This window comes from Tenrec ecaudatus, unplaced genomic scaffold, assembly GCF_050624435.1.
Source record: "Tenrec ecaudatus isolate mTenEca1 unplaced genomic scaffold, mTenEca1.hap1 Scaffold_224, whole genome shotgun sequence".
Lineage (NCBI taxonomy): Eukaryota > Metazoa > Chordata > Mammalia > Afrosoricida > Tenrecidae > Tenrec > Tenrec ecaudatus.
In genome coordinates, this window is record NW_027458465.1 from 297531 (window position 1) to 315825 (window position 18295).

The 18295-nt window shown below is 46.8% G+C and overlaps 1 protein-coding gene across 1 annotated transcript; it reads right to left on the bottom strand.

The window, feature by feature from the left end:
- Positions 1-16187: 16187 nt before the first annotated feature.
- LOC142436344 (thyroid transcription factor 1-associated protein 26-like) lies at positions 16188-16954 on the bottom strand. The gene has a single exon (XM_075540055.1). It carries the CDS (start codon positions 16947-16949, stop codon positions 16233-16235), a length of 717 nt encoding a protein of 238 aa, XP_075396170.1. The 5' UTR covers positions 16950-16954; the 3' UTR covers positions 16188-16232.
- Positions 16955-18295: the final 1341 nt, after the last annotated feature.

Genomic DNA, 18295 nt, shown 5'->3' on the forward strand with positions numbered 1-18295 from the left:
CCCTTTGGGAGTCATATGACCCTTTCACAGGGCTCGTCCAATTCATAACTGTAGCAAAATTACAGTGATGAAGTAGCAAGAAAATCATTTAATGGTCAGGGGGTCACCACAACAAGAGGACCTGTATTAGGAAGGTTGAGAACCACTGCCTGAGTGTGCTTAGGACTTTGCTGCCCTCAGGGTCACCAGACATTCCTGAAGGCAGAGTCACTGCAGGAAGCCCTTCTGGGAAATGCCCTGAAGCCAGGTCTCAACCAACTCCATCCACCCTCACCCTCCTAGATCCTAATCATAGGCCGCTTGGAAATGCTCTCTGCCACTTCAAAGACTGTAAGTCCATGGGAGCAGAAAGCCTCCTCTTTCTCCCTTGGAGTGGTGGCTGGTGAGTTCAAACTGCTCACCTTCTGGCTAACAAAACCCACAGACCAGCTCCCCCTGAGCTCATTTTGGTTTGCCGCACAGCACACATTGTTGGGAACCTTCTGAAGTAGCTGTGCCATGTGCAGGTTGGGGGATTTCGCACAAGATGCAGAATTCCACCCTCTTTTGGCAAAAATAATTTTTGCAATAGCATTGTATTCTCTTCTGGATCTGAGTAGCAGCTACTCTCATGCAGTCCTAGCACATACATGCATGCACAGTCCTCCCAACTCCCTAAGGTCTTATGCCGAGTCTGCTCCATGCTTTCCTGTGTTCTATGTGGCGCTGTAGGCACCCAAGGCATGGGCTCTGCAGCCTGGGTTCAAATCTCTCCTTTCCACTTCCTCACTGTGTGGTCATAGGCTCATGACTTTATCATCCTGTGCCACTGATTTTTCATCTGTAAAATGAGGCAAGAATAGAGTCCACACATAGGCTTGTTAAGTGAAATAATTGAATTATTATATACAAAAAGCTTAGAACATTGCTCGGCATCTTGCAAATACTGTTAGGTAGCTTAGCATAGGGACTGGATCATCCATTACATATGCTCAGGTTCAAACTTCCGGCCAGGAAGGGGTGGTACACCTAGGTGGTTGTTACACCTGGATTGGCCCATCTGGGCCAGGTGAATTCAATCCAGCCAATGGGGTTGACCAGGACCATCAACCATGCCTCCCTATGGAGGAACTGAAAAGGCAGGATCTTGACCTCTCCGATGTCTCCCTTCACCCACTTTTCTGTTGTCCGTCCCCCAGGGAGGAGGTCACATGTAGATACTTGTAATCGGTTCCCTCTTTCCAATCCACCCTCCCGCTACCCTCCCAATATCACCACTCACAAATTATCAAGGTTTCTTGAGGGATGGGGGAGCGGGGAGGAAGGGGTAAAAATGAGGACTTGATTGATGCCAAGGGCTTATGTGGAGGCAAATGTTTTGAGAATAATGAGGGCAGTGAGTGTACAATGTGCTTTACACAATTGATGTATGTATGGATTGTGATAAGAATTGTATGAGCCCCTAATAAAACGATTTCAAAAAAAAAGAAAAGAAAGAAAAGGCAGGATCCTGGAGCCCACGTAGTGACTTTCTCTCAAGCAGCTTCTAGGCAAGCTGTGCAGGGGTGAGGGGCCCTGAGGTGCCTGTGTAAACCTGAAACTTCTTCTCTCAAAAAACTCACTTGGATCACAATCCAGGCTGCGGAGTGAATTCTTTCTCTCGCGAAGCCAAGGACTGAGGTATATTTCTCCCACGAGAGATCTAACAATAGTATCTCTTATTATATCATTAGGAGCCCTGGTGGTGTAGTGGACTATGCATTAACCTGCTAATCGCAAGGTCAGGGGTTTGAACTGACTAGCCCCTCCGTGGGAGAAATATGAGGTTGTCAATTTCTGTAAGGCAATCGTTCTCAACCTTCTGAATGCCGCCACCCTTTAATACAGTTCATGTTGTGGTCACCTGCAACCATAAAATTATTTTCATTGCTACTTTATAACTGTAATTTTGCTATCATTATGAATTGGATGACCCCTGTTAAAGGGTTATTTGATCCCCAAAGGGGTCGCGACCCACAGGTTGCGACCCCTGCTGTAAGGATTTAAAGTCTCAAAACCCCAAAGGGGCAGATCTTTGTCCTATTGGGAGTCAATAAAATGGTAGTTAGGTTTTTTTCTGCATCAGTATCAGATTCTGGTGGCAATCTCAGTCATCCTGCATTGTGGTCTGGTTTGAACTCCGGAAATGACTGCCCTGGTTTGAGGTGAGGGCCACGGTGCTTCAGTGGTAGACCTCTCATCGTCTTTCACCGGGAAGACCCGGGTTTGATTTGCAGCCAATGTGCCCCAGACTGTCAGTGAAGGTTTGTGTGTTGCTACGACACTGAGGCTTCAGTGGTGTTTCCAGACTGAAACAGAATAATGAAGAAAGACCTGATCATCCCCATCCACACATTGACCTATGGCCCACCACTGTTGGCTTCCTCTCCCAGTCCTGGTGGTAGCACAGATTGGCACAGTTTGCTCCACTGCCCATGAGGTGCCCATGAGAGGCTGAGTCGACAACCACAGTCAAGATCAACAGCTTAAACTCCATTCTGGGTCTATGGAAACAAGAACAACCTTCTGAAATGAGGTCACATTGCTATTTGGGACTGGGAGGATGCCTTTGTGATATGGATTGCACTCTGGATCCCGAGGGGGACTTTTAAACACAGCCACATAGCAGCTCCGGAAATTGTCATAGTGAGAAGGCAGGTTAAAAAAAAAAGCTTTTACTGGCTTGCTCAAAGGAGGCTGCGGGTAGATTGTGGGGTGGAAAACTCCTCTGGAAATGAAAAGTTTTTTTCCTTACATATGCATCATTTCTTCTGGTCCTGAAAGAAAACACAAAGCAGACGAGAGAAGGAAACGGAGACTAGCAGTCATCTTGTTGGTATTCCCACAGCACCCCCTCCTTGAGCACTTGCTGCCATCTCATCCAACTCCACTCAGTGTATTTCCACCCGGCAATGATGCAGAAATGTCTGCGTACTCCAGTTTGATTGTAGTCGGGCAACGTTTATGGCTTTGACGTTCAACTGAGCATGGCAGGACGTCTAGAAACAATTATAACCAGCACCTGCTCTGTCTGTGCTGTGGGCAGGCAGTGACGGATTCCCAGCCTCTGGAACACTAGTGTTCCCTCCCAGCTCAGGATAATGACGGTGACACTCGGCCCCCTTGTTGTCTGGGGAGCTCAAGGAGCTCTCCTCTGAAACCTCAAATTATGGGCATTTCTTTAAGTGAAGACATCAAATTAGTGACTGGAAAGGAAGGCGTAGGAGATGATTATTGGCCACAAGACAAGCCTCAACCGCCTCCAGAGAGCATGTCTCCTAAGTACCAAGTTGGCGGTGACAGCTAGGGGGCCCTGGGTCACCGGGTGGTGTTGAGCGGGGACTCTGGGGCCCCAGCGTGGGACGCTGGCGGGAGCAAGTTCAAGAGGGTCAGGGGCTGATGCCTCCCCATGCCCCTGCCCTCCCCCAGCAAGGGCGCTCTGGGGTGCTGGGTCCTTGAGGCCCCGGCTGGCGGGGCCGCCCACGGTCAAGGCTTCGGGCACAAGCGCGGGTGCGCTGAGGCCTGCGCCTTCCGGGGGTCTGGGCTCAAGCAGGTGGTCGCGGCGGCTCCGCGGGCGGGCGGGCGCCCAGCAGGATGACCAACGACCCCCGGCGCGTCGCCGGCACCCAGCGCCCGGGCGTAGAGGCGGGCGGGGGGCGCTGCGCTCCGCTGCCGCCAGGGCCCCCTCCTTCCGCGCCCCCCCCCCGCGCCAGGTGAGCCCGGCCTGGGCCTCGGCGGGCGGCGGGGCAGCCCTCTCGCCGCCCTCCAGCGCCCCTCTCGCCGCCCTCTAGGGGCCGGGCCGCGCCGAGCCGGGCGGCCGCCGGCCGGGGCTGGGGGTTGGGAAGGGCGGGGGTCACGGGCGGGTCGCTCGTTCGGCCGCTGGCGGGGGGCGTGGCCGGGCGGCCGCGCGCGAGGCCGGGCCAGCGGCCGCCACGCCCTCGGGCTCAGACTCTGACTCCGGCTCGGCTTGCCCTGGCGGCGGTGGCGCCGTGAGGAGGAGTCCGCGCTCCTCTGTGGCGGCGGCGGCGGCCGGCTCCAGGCCGGGTTTTGGCGCCGCCCGCCTGCTGCCTCCTGGCGGCTCCAGAACTCCAGCCCCCTCTCTATCAGCCTCTCACTCCGTCTCAATACGTCTCAAGATGGCGGCCAATGTGGGATCGATGTTTCAATATTGGAATCGCTTTGATTTACAGCAGCTGCAGGTCAGGCTTCTCTCTCGGCCTCTCGCTCGGGGGTGGGGGCTGCGGGCGGTCGCGGCGTCCCCGGGGGGCGCCGGGCTGCCTTGCCGCCGGGGAGCCGCGGCGGAGGGGAGGAGGGGGGTGCCGGGGAAAGCGGGGCCGACTCGGGGACAAGTCCCTCTCACTCCCCGGCCCCCATTGATAACTCGCTTGATCGGAAATTGATCCTCTTTGTTCAATTCATCGATCAGCCCAAAATGGCGCCGGGAGCCGCCGCCGCCACCGCTGCCCCTGGTGTCTGCCCCCTCCCCTGGCGCCCGCCCCCCCCCCCCCGGCCCCGAGCTGCCGCCGCCGCCGCGGGACCGGGGAGGGGGCGGCACCGGGCGCCCGCGGGGTGCGCAAAAAAAAAAAGAACTTGAGGAAATTTGTGTTTTTCTTTGCTGTCTCATACCCTGTATTCTTTTATCTCCTCTCTGAGATCCTTCTGTAAGGGGATGTCCAGTGCACTGCAAATAGGTTTTGGGTCTATACCCGGCCGTCCCCTCTCATTCTCCATGATAAGATTTTTTTGTTCTCATGATGCCTGTTGCCTTATCCCTTTGAAACTTTGTGATCACACAGGCTGGTATGCTTCCTCCATGAGGGCTCTGTTGCTTCTGAGCTAGATGGTTGCTTCTTTACCTTCAAGCCTTTAAGACCCCACACGCTATATCTTTTGGTAGCTGGACACCATCGGCTTTCTTCATCACATTTGCTTATGCAGCCGCTTTGTGGTCAGTGATCGTGTAGGGAAGGTGAGCATCGTTTAATGCCAATTTAATAGAACAATGTTCTTGCAATGAACGAGTCCTTGAGCGGAGGCCCTATGTCCATCTGCTACCTTAATACTAAATCTATAAACATATGGACATAGATCTATTTCCCCATGCCCCTTTGTAAATATATGTACATGCCTTTATTTAGACATCTATAACTGGCCCTTGCTTCCCAGCTCACTCTTCTATACCCTTTGATTTTCCTTTTGTGCCCACTGTCATGCTCAGTCTTCCTTTGGGTTTCAGTAATTCCTCTTGGTTACATTACCCTTGATCACGCCCTACCAGGCCTCCTGCATCCCCCTCACCACCGATTTCCATCACTTTTTGTTCCCTTGTCTCTGGAGTTCTTAACACCACTACCTTTCTTCCCACCTCCCTCTCTCGCATGTCCTCCAGGATGTGCTAGTTCCGTTTTTTTTTCTCCTCCAGATTGTTCGTTCAGCCTATCTTATTTAGACAGACCTGTAGAGGCAATAACATGCACAAAAACAAGAAAGAACAAAACCAAGCAGCAAAATAAACAAAACAACAAAAATCCAATTACAATAAAAGAAAACAAAGGTCAACAAGATAGAAAAGCTCATAGATAGTTTAAGGACTATGTGTTGGCCTTTAGAAGTGTTTTCTAGTCCAGTCTTTTGGGGCACCAAACCCTGACCCTAAAGTCCACCTTTAGCATTTCCTTGGGATCTTGCTGCTCCTTTTACTTGCTCTTCTGCTGTACCCCCTTAGTGTTATGCCTCGGTGTAGCGAGATCAGTTTGGGGGTAATTCCCACACTGTGTCTCCAGTGTTGTCCCCTCTAGGGCTATGGGTCTTTGAGGGACGTTGTGTCTCGTCGTGGGGCTGGCCATGTGGTCTTCTATGTGAACTGACTTCTCTGAGTGGGAACATCATCCTCAAGGTCTGGTGGGACAGGATGTGCTCCACTCTCCCCTTCTCCCCTTCATCTCTGTGTGCTCTGATCAGATAATGTCTCTGTCCAGGAGATGCAAATTCAATGCTATCCTCTGAAATAAAATCTTTGGGAGGGGTTGTGGGGAATATCTGCTCAGATCTTTGGTGTGTCCAGGAGAGAGGGACTGCTCGGCTGGGCACAGCCACGAGGGGCTCAGAACTCTGGCTCCAGAAAATGGTTGTAAGTTTGGCTTTGTTTTTAACCAGTTGTGTGCCTCTGGGTCAACACCTGTGTTTTTTTGAGTTAGTTTTCTGATCCGAAAAGTAAAGGTACTCCATTGTCCAGACTCCCATGTCACCAAGTGATCGATAGGGGCTAACCAGAGCCTGATTCAAATAGTGTGGATCTGTTAGGTGCCTTCTAGACCTGGGGTGGCGATTCTGAGCCCAGGACAACAATAATGTCCGAGAGGTGATATAGGTGGCTCCATATTGAAACAGGAAGACCACTGTGGAGATTTTGTCCTTCCACTGATGGCCACAGGCCACCACCTCACGTCCTGCAAAAACAGTTTCCATGGCTCAACAGCCAAGCCAGGGGCCAGTGCCATAAAAATCATATGGCTAACTGGGACAAAGGGCAGACAGATATTTTTTATCATGATGTCTTGAGAAACCCACCTAACCTCCATGCAAATCTTCTGGTGTGAGTTATTTTTGGAAGCAATCATATGCTGACAGTAATTCAAATCTTTCCTTTTGACAATTTGCCTGTACTCTTTTCTGAACCTGAGAAGGTAATCCCTGTGTCCACTAAGAAATTGACTGGCTGGCCTCCTACTTGGACAGTTAGCCTGGGATCCTGGGGACCAAGTGAAACAGAGCACTGACACCTTCATTCAGCTTCTTCAAGCATTATTGTCTCTTGCTTGGGATTTTCTAGGTGTGGATGAGGCCCGTCCTCTCTATTGGAGGGTTGTCTGCTTCTCCTGGGGTATTCAAGGCACTGATTTTTCCAATGTCCTTCTTTCCTGCAGTAGGCACATTGATCCTGCCCCATGGCTTGGCGGTGCCCACAGGTCAGTCTCTCCGTAAGTGGGCCATGCTCTCCTTTTCCTGAGTCTCTGGGGTCTCTCATGGCAATTACTAGTATTTTAACTAGTTTCTTTGTCTCTGTCGTGGTAGGATCATCTCTGTTGTTACACACCCGCTGAGCCACTTGTACCAAATCACTAAGATTTTTCCCGTCAAACCCTTCCCACTTCTTTTTCATGTCTGAGGCAGACTGAGTAATAAAGGCAATACTTATTGCCCTCCTGTTCTCGGGGCCTCCAGGCCGTTAGGGATATAAAGCCCGTAGGCTTCCATCAGTCACTCTAAAAAGGCACGCAGACATTCTCTTGTAAGAGCCTGAAAATTCTCACTGACCTTAGATAAATTCATAGGTTTTCTAGCTGTTCCACTGAGGGCCTGCAAGAGAAACTGGTGATACCTGGTTAGGCCTTCTGTGCCTTGCAAGGAGTTTGGATCTCACATTTTTCGTGCAGTGGCAAAAAGAGTTTCCCTCACATGGGGAGTGCCTGCTGTCTGACCATCATGTCCATTGACTGCTTACTGGGCCTCTCTCTGGCAGGGCTACTATACCTGTGTTGTGAACAGCACCTGGAGAAGTTGCTGGCAATTTCTGGAGGTGGGCTAATGCATATGGAAAACCGTTTCTATCAAGGAATCAGACCTGCTTTGTCAGAAAAAGGGATTTTGTTGATTCCAATTATACAAATCACTGGAATACAAGGGGATATATACCCAAAAAGGGACTCAGGGGTCTTCCCCAGGTGTTGGGGCTGCTTGCCTTGAGTGTAGAATGGCTGCTGCCGAATCATCCTTCTTGGGGGGTGGGGCGGTCGAGATCCCATACCAGCCCTAGTGTATGTTGGGGTGTGGACTCAGAAAGGAGTTATGAGTATTTCTCTCTCTCCAGCCCCATGCACCTGACAGGGTGGCAGTGATAATGAAGGGTCGTAAGCTAGTTCTCCCACTCCCAGAGTCCTCCTGCAAAAAGGAATAAAGCCGAGACGGAGGGGTATGGGGAGGGGTTGGGGAAGGGCAGCCTCCACCTTAGTGGTTTTAGGACCTTGGGTCTATTTTTTTTCTGGTCCTGCCATGTTTCCTGAAATCTTGAAACAAGAACCCTTTCTGTTGCAGGAGGAAGTAAGTCTTTTGTTTATGCTGGCTTATTAGTGGCAATGTCATTCCACGCATCAATTTTAGGGATCAGATAGGGATGTCCTGGTTCCCCATAAACATAACTATGAACTCTGAGAAATAGGGGAAGGGAAAACGAGTCTTGCATGGGCAAATCAGGAACTCCTTCTGTCTAATCACCTTTAAACAAATTGCGGAGTCTCCAGGCTTTAGGGCTGAAACTACATTCTCTTTGTGAGCGCCTAGAGCAGGGGTCCTCAAACAATAGCCTGTGAGCCACATGCGGATAGCCGAGGACCTTGATCCTGTCCGCCGAGTGTTTGTGCCCCGTTTGTTTGTGTGTTTTTTTTAAACTTCAAAATAAGGTATGTGCAGGAAGCATAGGAATTTGTTCATAGTTTTATTGAAACGATAGTTCGGCCCTCCAACTGATCAGAGGGACAGTGAACTGGTCCCTGTTTAAAGAGTTTAAGGACCCCTGGCCTAGAGAAATCAGAAATCCGTAGTTCTGGGGAGAGCACTCCTGTTAAGGAGGTTTCCTTTCTAAGCAAGCCCAGACAGTGGCAATTGGATCTCGGTGCACCTCGAAATGTTGTAGCCACTCTCCATTCCCAGAAAGAAAACTACTCCGACCGCTGGCAAGTTCAACAGAAAAAGTTTTTTTTCCTGAGCAGCCCCAGTCTAATTGTCCAAAGGTTTTTATACTTTTGCAATGTGCAGGTGTGCAAGCAGGCAGAGTAGAGAAGCAGGGTGTTGCAGTTAGTCATTCTTAGTTGAACAAAGACTGCTCTGGTCGCTCTCGCGAATCTTCTGAGCATCCATATCCTTTGGGACATTCCCTTGGGCACATCTGCACAGCCTACCTCCCCTATATCAGCTAGTTCATTTACAGTTCATAGCTACTTTATTTACTTTACATGGTGCCTTCTGTCAGCTCATAATGGCTTCACTCTTGTCAAGGCTGTTTAAGCTTTTCCCAGAGATCCTATATAGCCGCCATTGTGGCCATGGGGAAACGGGGCCTGTGACCCTGGCCAAGATGGTGCCCACCAGCCCAAACATGTGGAAGGGCACTGCCTAGGGAGCTGGTTGAATAGACCTGGGAGTTAGCCCTGCCTTGTCCTGGGAGCCAAATATTTCCCTTTTCCCCTCCATTCCCTTTCTCCTGGCTTTTCAAACAAGCTGCTTTAGCCCTATAATGCCCAGCACAACATTTTTATAACATTTAATTGAAACTTATCTAGTACCAAACTTATAAATTATCAATGTGACAATTTGGTTACATTTCAAAAACATTGCACGTTTTATATATTTGAATGCCATATATACATATTGATAACTATGAAAGTAAAGAATAAAAATGTTTAAAATTATTTCCTGAATTTAAAACTTGAGGCGTTATAGTGTTAGTGTTCTACCAGTGTAGGTTTGTTCCTTGTTACAGGCTGGTTTTCCTTGGCCCAGGCTTAGGCCAATGGCATATGGAACCCTTCCTGTGTAACTGTTACCTTTAGGCTTTCAGTGTTGCTGCTTAAGGCACTTTTGGGGAAAGCTCTTACTACACAGTTCCACTGCCACGATGTTCCAGACAGAAATTCCAATTCCCTTAAGGTTCCCTGAGCTTCCAGATGCCCCTTCCCTTCAGAGATTTGAGAGTCTGCTCCCGCCAGCAGGCATCTTGGAGGGCCGTGGGGCCATTCCAAGCAGTGGTTCTCCTAGCTTGTCTAGAATAATGGTTGGACTTAAAGTCGACCTCAGTGAGTTGTCTTTGATCCCTTACTTCTTGCTGGGGCATCTTCCTGAGGCAACAGATTCAGGGCAATAAAGGGCTCGCTCTCAAGTGGGGTTTATTGACCTTGAGGCAGCAAGCTCTACATAGCCTTCTTTTGTGCTTTCTAGATGGGACTTAGCAGCTTCATACTCAGGAATTGCCCCCTTGCATGAATCCTGTCCAATTGGGATAGAGTTGACACAGAGGCTAGACAAACAAAAGCTGATACACTATGCAACTTTATTTGAGAAAGGAGAATGGTGGCCAGAGAATGGTACACTTTCCCTTCTAACCCTGATTCACCTGGAACAGTTTTGTAAAGTGATTGGAAAGTGGGCCGAAATGCCAGAAGTTACAGCATTTCTCCTTTTGAGGAGCAGTAGAGACCTTCATCCCCAGTGCACCCAGGAACCCCTAAGGCAGGCATCCTCAAACTGTGGCCCGTGGGGCACATGTGGCCTGACGACATTTATCCCACCCTCAGGGTGTTTTTGCTGCCTCTGCATGTCCTACTTAGTAGCCGATTCGTGCAATGTGCATAGGAATTTGTTCATAGTTTGGTTTTTTTTAACTATAGTCTGGTGCTCCAACGGTCTGAGGGACAGTGAACTGGCCCCCTGTGTAAACAGTTTGAGGACCCCTGCCCTAAGGGATCCTGGACTTAGGGGTTACTAATCTCCCAGCCCTGAAACATCCCTGAACATTCTACCCGTTGTAGGAGGCACCATGGGAATTTGGTCTCTGGGTAATTTACAAGTCTTTTATTCAATTTGAAGCCAAGAAAATTAAAAATGACTCAGACACTTACTTTCTTTTGATCCCTGTTGACTCCCGCTGTAGTATTCCAATATTACAATTTAACGCTATAACGCATGACCTTTTCATTCCATTCAATTAAATGTGTGTGTATAGATAGATAGATAGATAACTATGAAAGTAATTAATGAAAACAAAATTTGTTTGACCAAAGTTAATAATTGAGGGATAATAGGATTAAATAGAAGCATGGTTCTTAGCAGTGGGTCCAAACATTAGGATCATAAATGAAACAGTGATCTCAGTGCACCCAGTAGTTCCCAAACCCTGTACCCTCATAGGGGAAATTGTGGATGCTTTTACTCCCGTGCCTATACTTAGAACGAACAAACACACATGCCTGATAATCCTAAGATTTTTTTTGTTTCCTGTGACACTCACCTAATTTCAAGGGCACTGCCACCTCACAAGCCTAGCCTTGCCTCAGTTAAACTGTTCACCCTTTTGTCCGTTTGTTTGTTTTTCCAGAAGTTCTCAAGTTACCAAGCCCTCTGAACCAAGTGTGCCACCTCTAGGACCACCATCTCCTGGACCACCTCAACCTTATCCATCCTAGACCTGAATGGACAACCCCTCCCAGCAGAGTAGAAAGGGTATGGACCCAAAGCCCCACTTCACCCTTTTGCCAGCAGGAAGGACCTAAAGATGTCGTCGCCTTGTACCCCAAAGATTTGGGTCCATATCTCTTCAGGGTGTAAATTTTAGGTAGCTAGCATAGGGACTAGGTTGTCCATGATACATGCTCAGAGGGCCAAGCTAGCCACCCAGGAAAGAGTGGCACACCGAGCGTGCTCAGAGGTCCAGGTTTCCAGTCAGGAAGGCCAGGTACACCTGGGTGGGTGCTGCACCCACATTGACCCACCTAGGCCAAGTAAATTCAATTCAGCCACTGGGGTCCACCAGGGTTGCCTACCATGCCTCCCTATCTCTCCTAAAACACAATTGGATCACAAACCTGGCTTTGGCGTGAATTCTTTCTCATGCAGAGCCAAGGACCAAGGTATATCTGTCCACAGAGAGAAAAACCTAGGAAAGCTCTTTGGAGGCAGCAGCACTGCACATGAGTGGCTATTGGATACTGTTTAGATGCATGGCTTTCTATTTGGAACTTTTTTTTTGTCTCACCTGAATGGAAAGGAAGAGGTAATACTTCTGGATCACACAGTATCCATGTCCACAAATGAGCTGCTCATTCCACAGTCCTGGCAGTGCCTTTTGAAAACCCTCTGCTTTAGAATGTCACTCCTTGAAGATGGCAGTGGGAGTGGCTGGGGCCAAGTATGCTGCCTCTTACTCCCAGTTGCAGGTTTCTGGATGCTGATTGTATCTCTTACAGCATCAATTAGTGGGCTTGTTGTCTGCCTCAGGCTTTGTTCACAGAGATCCTCCAGCTAGGTGGTGGTGTGTGCGCATAAGCAGAGGCTTCCTGCCAATCCCCCATGAGTAGTAGAGCTCCCATGGTGTGGACTCCATGAAAGCCGTGCTCCAGCCAGCAGGATTACAAAGGAGGGTGGGCCCGGCAGGACAGGAGGGCCATTGCCCCTATGGAATGACCTCAGAACCCCGCCTCCCTCCCTGTCCAGCTCCTGGGACTATGGGCCCTAAGCTTCATGCCTGACTCAGGAATAGACACAGGGTGAGGCAACTCCAGGAGGTGATTTTGCTGATCTAATCCAGCCTGAGATCATCCTTGCATGTGCCCTCTGTCCAGACCTTTTTTTAAATTGTTCATGCAACACTAACCACAATGCATATATACATCGGTTGTGTAAAGCACATTTGTACATTCATTGCCCTCATTATTCTCAAAATATCCACTCTCCACCCCACCCAAGCCCCTGGCCTCAGCTCCTCATTTTTCCCCCTCCATTCGAGCTACCCTTGATAATTTACTAATTATTTTCTCATATCTTGCACTGTCTGATGTTCCTTCACCCACTTTTCTGTTGAGGTTAAATGTAGATCCCTGTATACGGTTTCCGTTTTCCAACCTACCCTCCCTCCACCCTTCCCGAGTCTGCACTCATAACACTGGTCCTCAAGGGCTCATCCACCCTGGATTCCCCATGTTTCCTGTTCCTATCTGTCCAAGTGTACATTCTCTAGTCTAGCCTGATTTGTAAATTAGAATTGGGATCATGATAGTGGGAGATAGGAAACATGTAGGAACTAGGGGAAAGCTGTGTTTCATCGTTATTATCTGGTACCTGTCTTGGTTTATCTCCTCCCTGACACCCTTCTGTTAGGGATGTCCAGAGGACTGTAAATGGGCTTTGTGTCTGTACCCAGCACTCCCTGCTCATTCGCAATGATAAGATTTTTTTTGTTCTGATGATGCCTGCTACCAAATCTTTTCAAAACCTCATGATCGCACAAGCTGGTGTGCTTCTTCCATGTGGGCTTTGTTTCTTCTGAGCTAGATGGGCGCTTGTTTTCCTTTAAGCCTTTAAGACCTCACATGCTATATATTTGATAGCTGGGCACCATTAGCTTTCTTCACCACATTTGCTTATGTACCTGCTTTGTGTTCAGTGATCGTGTAGGGAAGGTGAGCATCCTAGAATGCCAATTCAATAGAACAGTATTTTTGCAACGAGGGAGTCCTTGAGCGGAGGCCCAATGTCCATCTGCTACCTTAATACAAAACCTATAAATATAGGGACATAGATCTATTTCCCCATGCTCATATATTTAAATATGTACATGCCTTTTTTTAAACCTCTATAATTGACCCTTGCTTCCTAGCTTGCTTTTCTATTCCCTTTGATTTGCCTCTTGGGCCCACTGCCATGCTCACTTTTCATTTGTGCTTCAGTAATTCAGTAATTCCTCTTGGTTCCATTGGTTCCATTTCCCTTGATCACTCCCTACCAGGCCTCCTACATCCCCGTCACCACTGATTTGCATCACCTGTTCTTCCCTTTTCTCTGGGTTTCTTAACACTACTACCTTTCCCCACACCTCCCTCTCTCCCATGTCTCCCCAGAAGTGTTGGTCCTGTTTTCTCTCCTCCAGATTGTTCATCCAGCCTATCTTATTTAGACAGACCTGTAGATGTAATAACATACACAAAACAAAACAGAGCAAAACCAAGCACTAAAAGCAACAAAACAACCAAAATCCAATGACAATGAAAGAAAACAACTCAACAAGAAAGAAGTGGCTCATCGTTAGTTCAAGGTCGGTTTGTTGGCCTTTAAGAGTGTTTTCCAGTCCAGTCTGTTGGTGTACCAAGTACTGGCCCCAAAGTCATCCTTTGGCATTCCCTGGAGACCTTGGTGCTTCGTTTTCTTTCTCTTCTGCTGTACCCCCTTAGTGTTATGCCTCGGTGTGGCAGGATTAGTTCGGGCGCATTTCCCACACTGAGTCTTCAGTGTTGTCCCCTCTAAGGCTATGGGTCTTTGAGGGGTGTCTTGTCTCATCGTGGGGCTGGCCATGTGGTCTTCTATGTGGACTGGATTCTCTGAGTGGGAACATCATCCTCAAGTCCTGGTGTGCCAGGATGTGCTCCACATTCCCCTCCTCCCCCTTCATCTGCTCCATGTGCTCCGATCAGATATGTCCCTCTCTCAGAGCTGCAGATTCACTGCCATCCTCTGAAATAAAATATTTGGCATGGGAAGGGGAGTTGGGTGGGAGGATCTGCTCAGATCATTTGATGGTTCAGGATAGATTGACTGTTCGGCTGGGGACAGGTATGTGGGGCTTAGGGCTCTGGCTCCCAACACTGGTTGTGAATATGTCTTTGTTGTTAACCAGTTGTGTGCCTGTGGGTCAACACCTGTGTCTTTTTGAGTGAGTTTTCTCATCTGCAGAGTAAAGGTAATCCATTATCCAGACTCCCATGTCACCAATTGATTGAGAGGCACTAACCAGAGCCTGATTGAAATAGTGTGTACCTGTCAGCCGTGTTCTAAAAACACCTTAAAAGTCTTAAAAACACTATAAATGCCTTAAAAACCCTAAAACGTCTAAAATACATCTAAAATGCTAAGACCACCCCTAAAGACTCTCTAAAACATCTTAAGACCATTAAATACATGGTAAAAGGCTTTCTAAAACACCCTAATGCGCCATAAGTCTAATTTTTTTTATCCTGTGAAATCACCCTTTATTGAAATAGTACACAAAGGCTACTCCATGATGTGGGTGGTACCTTTGTTTGAAAACCAATCTATTTGAAAACGAAAGGTCAACAATTTCTCAGAAGCAAAAATGAAGAGGAGGAGGAAGGGAAACATACTGCAAAGGGAACAAACGAGGTGCAATCTGGAAGAAGGTGGACACAGTGTAACTAATGTCAGTGGACAATTTGTGTGAGAAGTGTAAAAGGGTAACCTATCTTGTGCAACCTTCTTTAATAAACTCAGCATCTCCTACTGCATTCTGTCTGTCAATGCAATAAGCTGGGATCGTGCCAAAGCAATCTCTCTGGCTTCCCCTTCAGTTATGTGGCTGCTTTTCCCAAAGTAAAGATCGCAGGTCTTTCTCCCCATTGCATTTTAGAATGCAGAATCAATTGATAGTGTACATGGAAGTCCTACTACAGCTGTAATGCAGTTTCAGGCGACATTCGTTACCACTTTTAACATTTCATTGCGCAATCACAATTTTTAAATGACTGTTATTACAAACCTTTTGCTTGCAATGATTGTTGCCAACATGTTTTTCAATGATTGCCAAGAAATAAGCAGAAGAAACATCCCAGTACTTGCCTTAGTTCCCAAGGGCACCAACAGGGGACACATTTCAGTGACAGTGTTCTTACAATACAGTTGCACAGATCTGGAAAGCTTAATTCTTGTTGCAACACTACTGGTTTACATGACTATCTGAATGACCAAAGATTAAGAAAGTATTTCATTTCTTTCAGGAAATATTTACAACTAATGACTGAGTCCTTATGCCCACATCTGCTCTTAGAGATCATATCCTTATATAGTGGGCCACAAGGTAGTTGCAGCACTACTTGTCCTGAATAAAATCTCTGCCCTGATATTTCTAGAAAGTCCATCTCCCAGCAAAATGCACTTAATTTAAAATAAAAGCAAAGCAGGACTGTTGGCCTCCATTGTTGAAATGAATCGCAGATCGCAATTGCTGAACACTGTGTAAATTGAAGCACTGCATTAAAGCTGTTCCTATAAAACATTTTGTACTTACTTTACATATTACAAAAGTATTTATGTTTGAGTCTGCTCCCAAATAGAAGGTGCTTTCGGTTCTTCAATCTATTTTTCTTTAGAAACAAATTAAAACAAGTCCTATAATGTACAACCTGTATAGAAAATGTCCTTTAAAAAAAGAGCATTTGCAACATTTTACACTTAGTGTAACTTAGCAATACAGTTTATGCTCATATATTTAGCTGGCTGTTAAGAGGCACATTGCACAAGAAAGTTTCAAAAAGTTTGTGAAAGATGTACTGAAAAGACAATGGAACTTTCCCTTGGAAGATTTGAAGTCCCCTTGTCCATTCAGAAATAGTCGACATATGCAGATGCTTCAGCCACTGATTAAGGATGTATCTGATTTAATTTCCTGCTTGTATATTTTGAAGAAGATATTCCATTTGTAAATTCAAATTTGGTTGGCCCCTTTTAGTCTTTTTGCTTAATATTTTGAACACTTCCATTTTCTTCTTTTTGTAGAGTCTTTGAGCTTCTTCTCGCTCCTGTTTCCTCCGCTCAAATTCCTGTTTCTTAGCAGCACGTTTGGCTTGGATCTGTGAATTTTCTTCCTGTGCTTTCTGATTGGATGTTTTCTTCCTCTTTGTCTTTAGGGTAGCAAAGGAGTTTACTGCGGTGCTACAATGTTCTTCTGGCAGAGGATGGTCCAGACTGCACTGTTCCTCAGACACAGCCTGGTCAAGGCTGGCGTGATCTTCTGGCAAAGGTGGTGCAACTTGTCCTTCTGGCAAAGGCTGGCGAACTTTTCTGATTTGTTTCTTGAGCCTTTCTTCTTCAGCTAAATAGAGATGTTTCAGGTGGTCTGGGTATTGATCTGTGAACTGGGATTCCCGTGAGGTTTGAAAATTTCTTTCCTTCCAAAGCAATTTCTTGTAACTTTGCTGAATCTTTAGCTTTCTTCGAAGTGCAAAGCCTTGCCCCTCGCGGACGCTCCCCGAAAAAGCCTTCGGATGATTCGATCGCCACCTTCTCTGTTTCAAGTCCCTCTTCGTGACTTCCACTGGAGAAAGCGCTTCGCCACGCAAACCCCGACTCTCGGCGCGCAGCTTCACCGGCGCCATGGCGGAGGCCTCGCGCCATAAGTCTTAAAAAAAACTCCTTACGTCCCGAAAACATAATAAATGCCCTAATATTATGCAAATGCCTTAAAACGCAAAATAAAGAACACGTGAAGCCCTAAAAACACGCTAAAAGTCTTTTAAAACCCCAAGAACATCCCTACAAAGCAACCCGAAGCACTATAAAACCCTGTAAAAGTCCAACAGCCTAATAGACATGAATTCACCATGAAAGCAAAAAATAATCCAACAAAACCCTAAAGCCCTGAAAACCAAAACCTAATCCCCCCAAACACTCTAAGGCCTTAAGAAGCACCCTAAAATTTTAACAAAACACTAAAAGCCATAAAAACACATATAAGCCTAATAAACACCCTTAAACACTAAAATCACCCTAAAAGCCTTAAAATGTCTGAAAAGCCATAATATTCCCTAAAATTCAAATAACACTCTGAAGCCACAAATAACACACTAAATGCCTCCCAAAACATGTGGAACTTCCAAATCATATCCCTAGAAGATTCCCAAACCATGAACTTCCAAAACCACATAAATGCCCTGAAGACAACATGAAAGCCCCAACAAAACATAAAATGCTGGGGAAAAACACATAAAATATTTTAAAATACCCTAAAATCTCTAAGAAACCCTGTAAGATCACTAAAAACACCCCTACCTGCTAAAAAATACCTATACACTCCAAAAAATCACCCCTAAATCCCTTAAAAACTCCCTTAAACCTTATAAAACACCCTTAAAGCCCAAACCACCCTAATGCGCAAAAAAATTAAATGACCCCAAATGACCTTAAAGCCCTAAAAATCACATGCCACAAAAAATCCTAAATGACCCCAAAATTCCAACTCAAAGCCAGCCTACAAGTCTTTTATGAGAACAGTTTTATCTTTCTACCAAGGAGAAGTTTGTAGGTTCAACCCCTGACCTATGCCCTTACCATATGAAGTTAGTAATCAGTGGTTTTGCAATTCTTTGAAGAAAGATGAGGGTAATTTTATCAGGAGTGAATTAAACTTGTCTAGTGCCTTGAGTAGAACTGATAACTGTACTACATTGAGTCGTCTGGTCAAGGAGCATGGGATATTATCCCATTTGCTGAGGTCACACTTGATTTCTTGTAATTTCTGTAGTTTTCCTCATATAAATCTGTTGTTTTTTTATTCAAGTATAGATATAGATATTTTCATTTACGCTTGGCTATTGTAAATGGTACTACCTGAAAATGTGTATTTCATTAATTATTATTTCTTGATCTATTTCTTCATCCTTCGAAATATTATCAGTTTGTTGTGGTAGATAAACATTAGGACTTTGCATAACTTAGAAATATT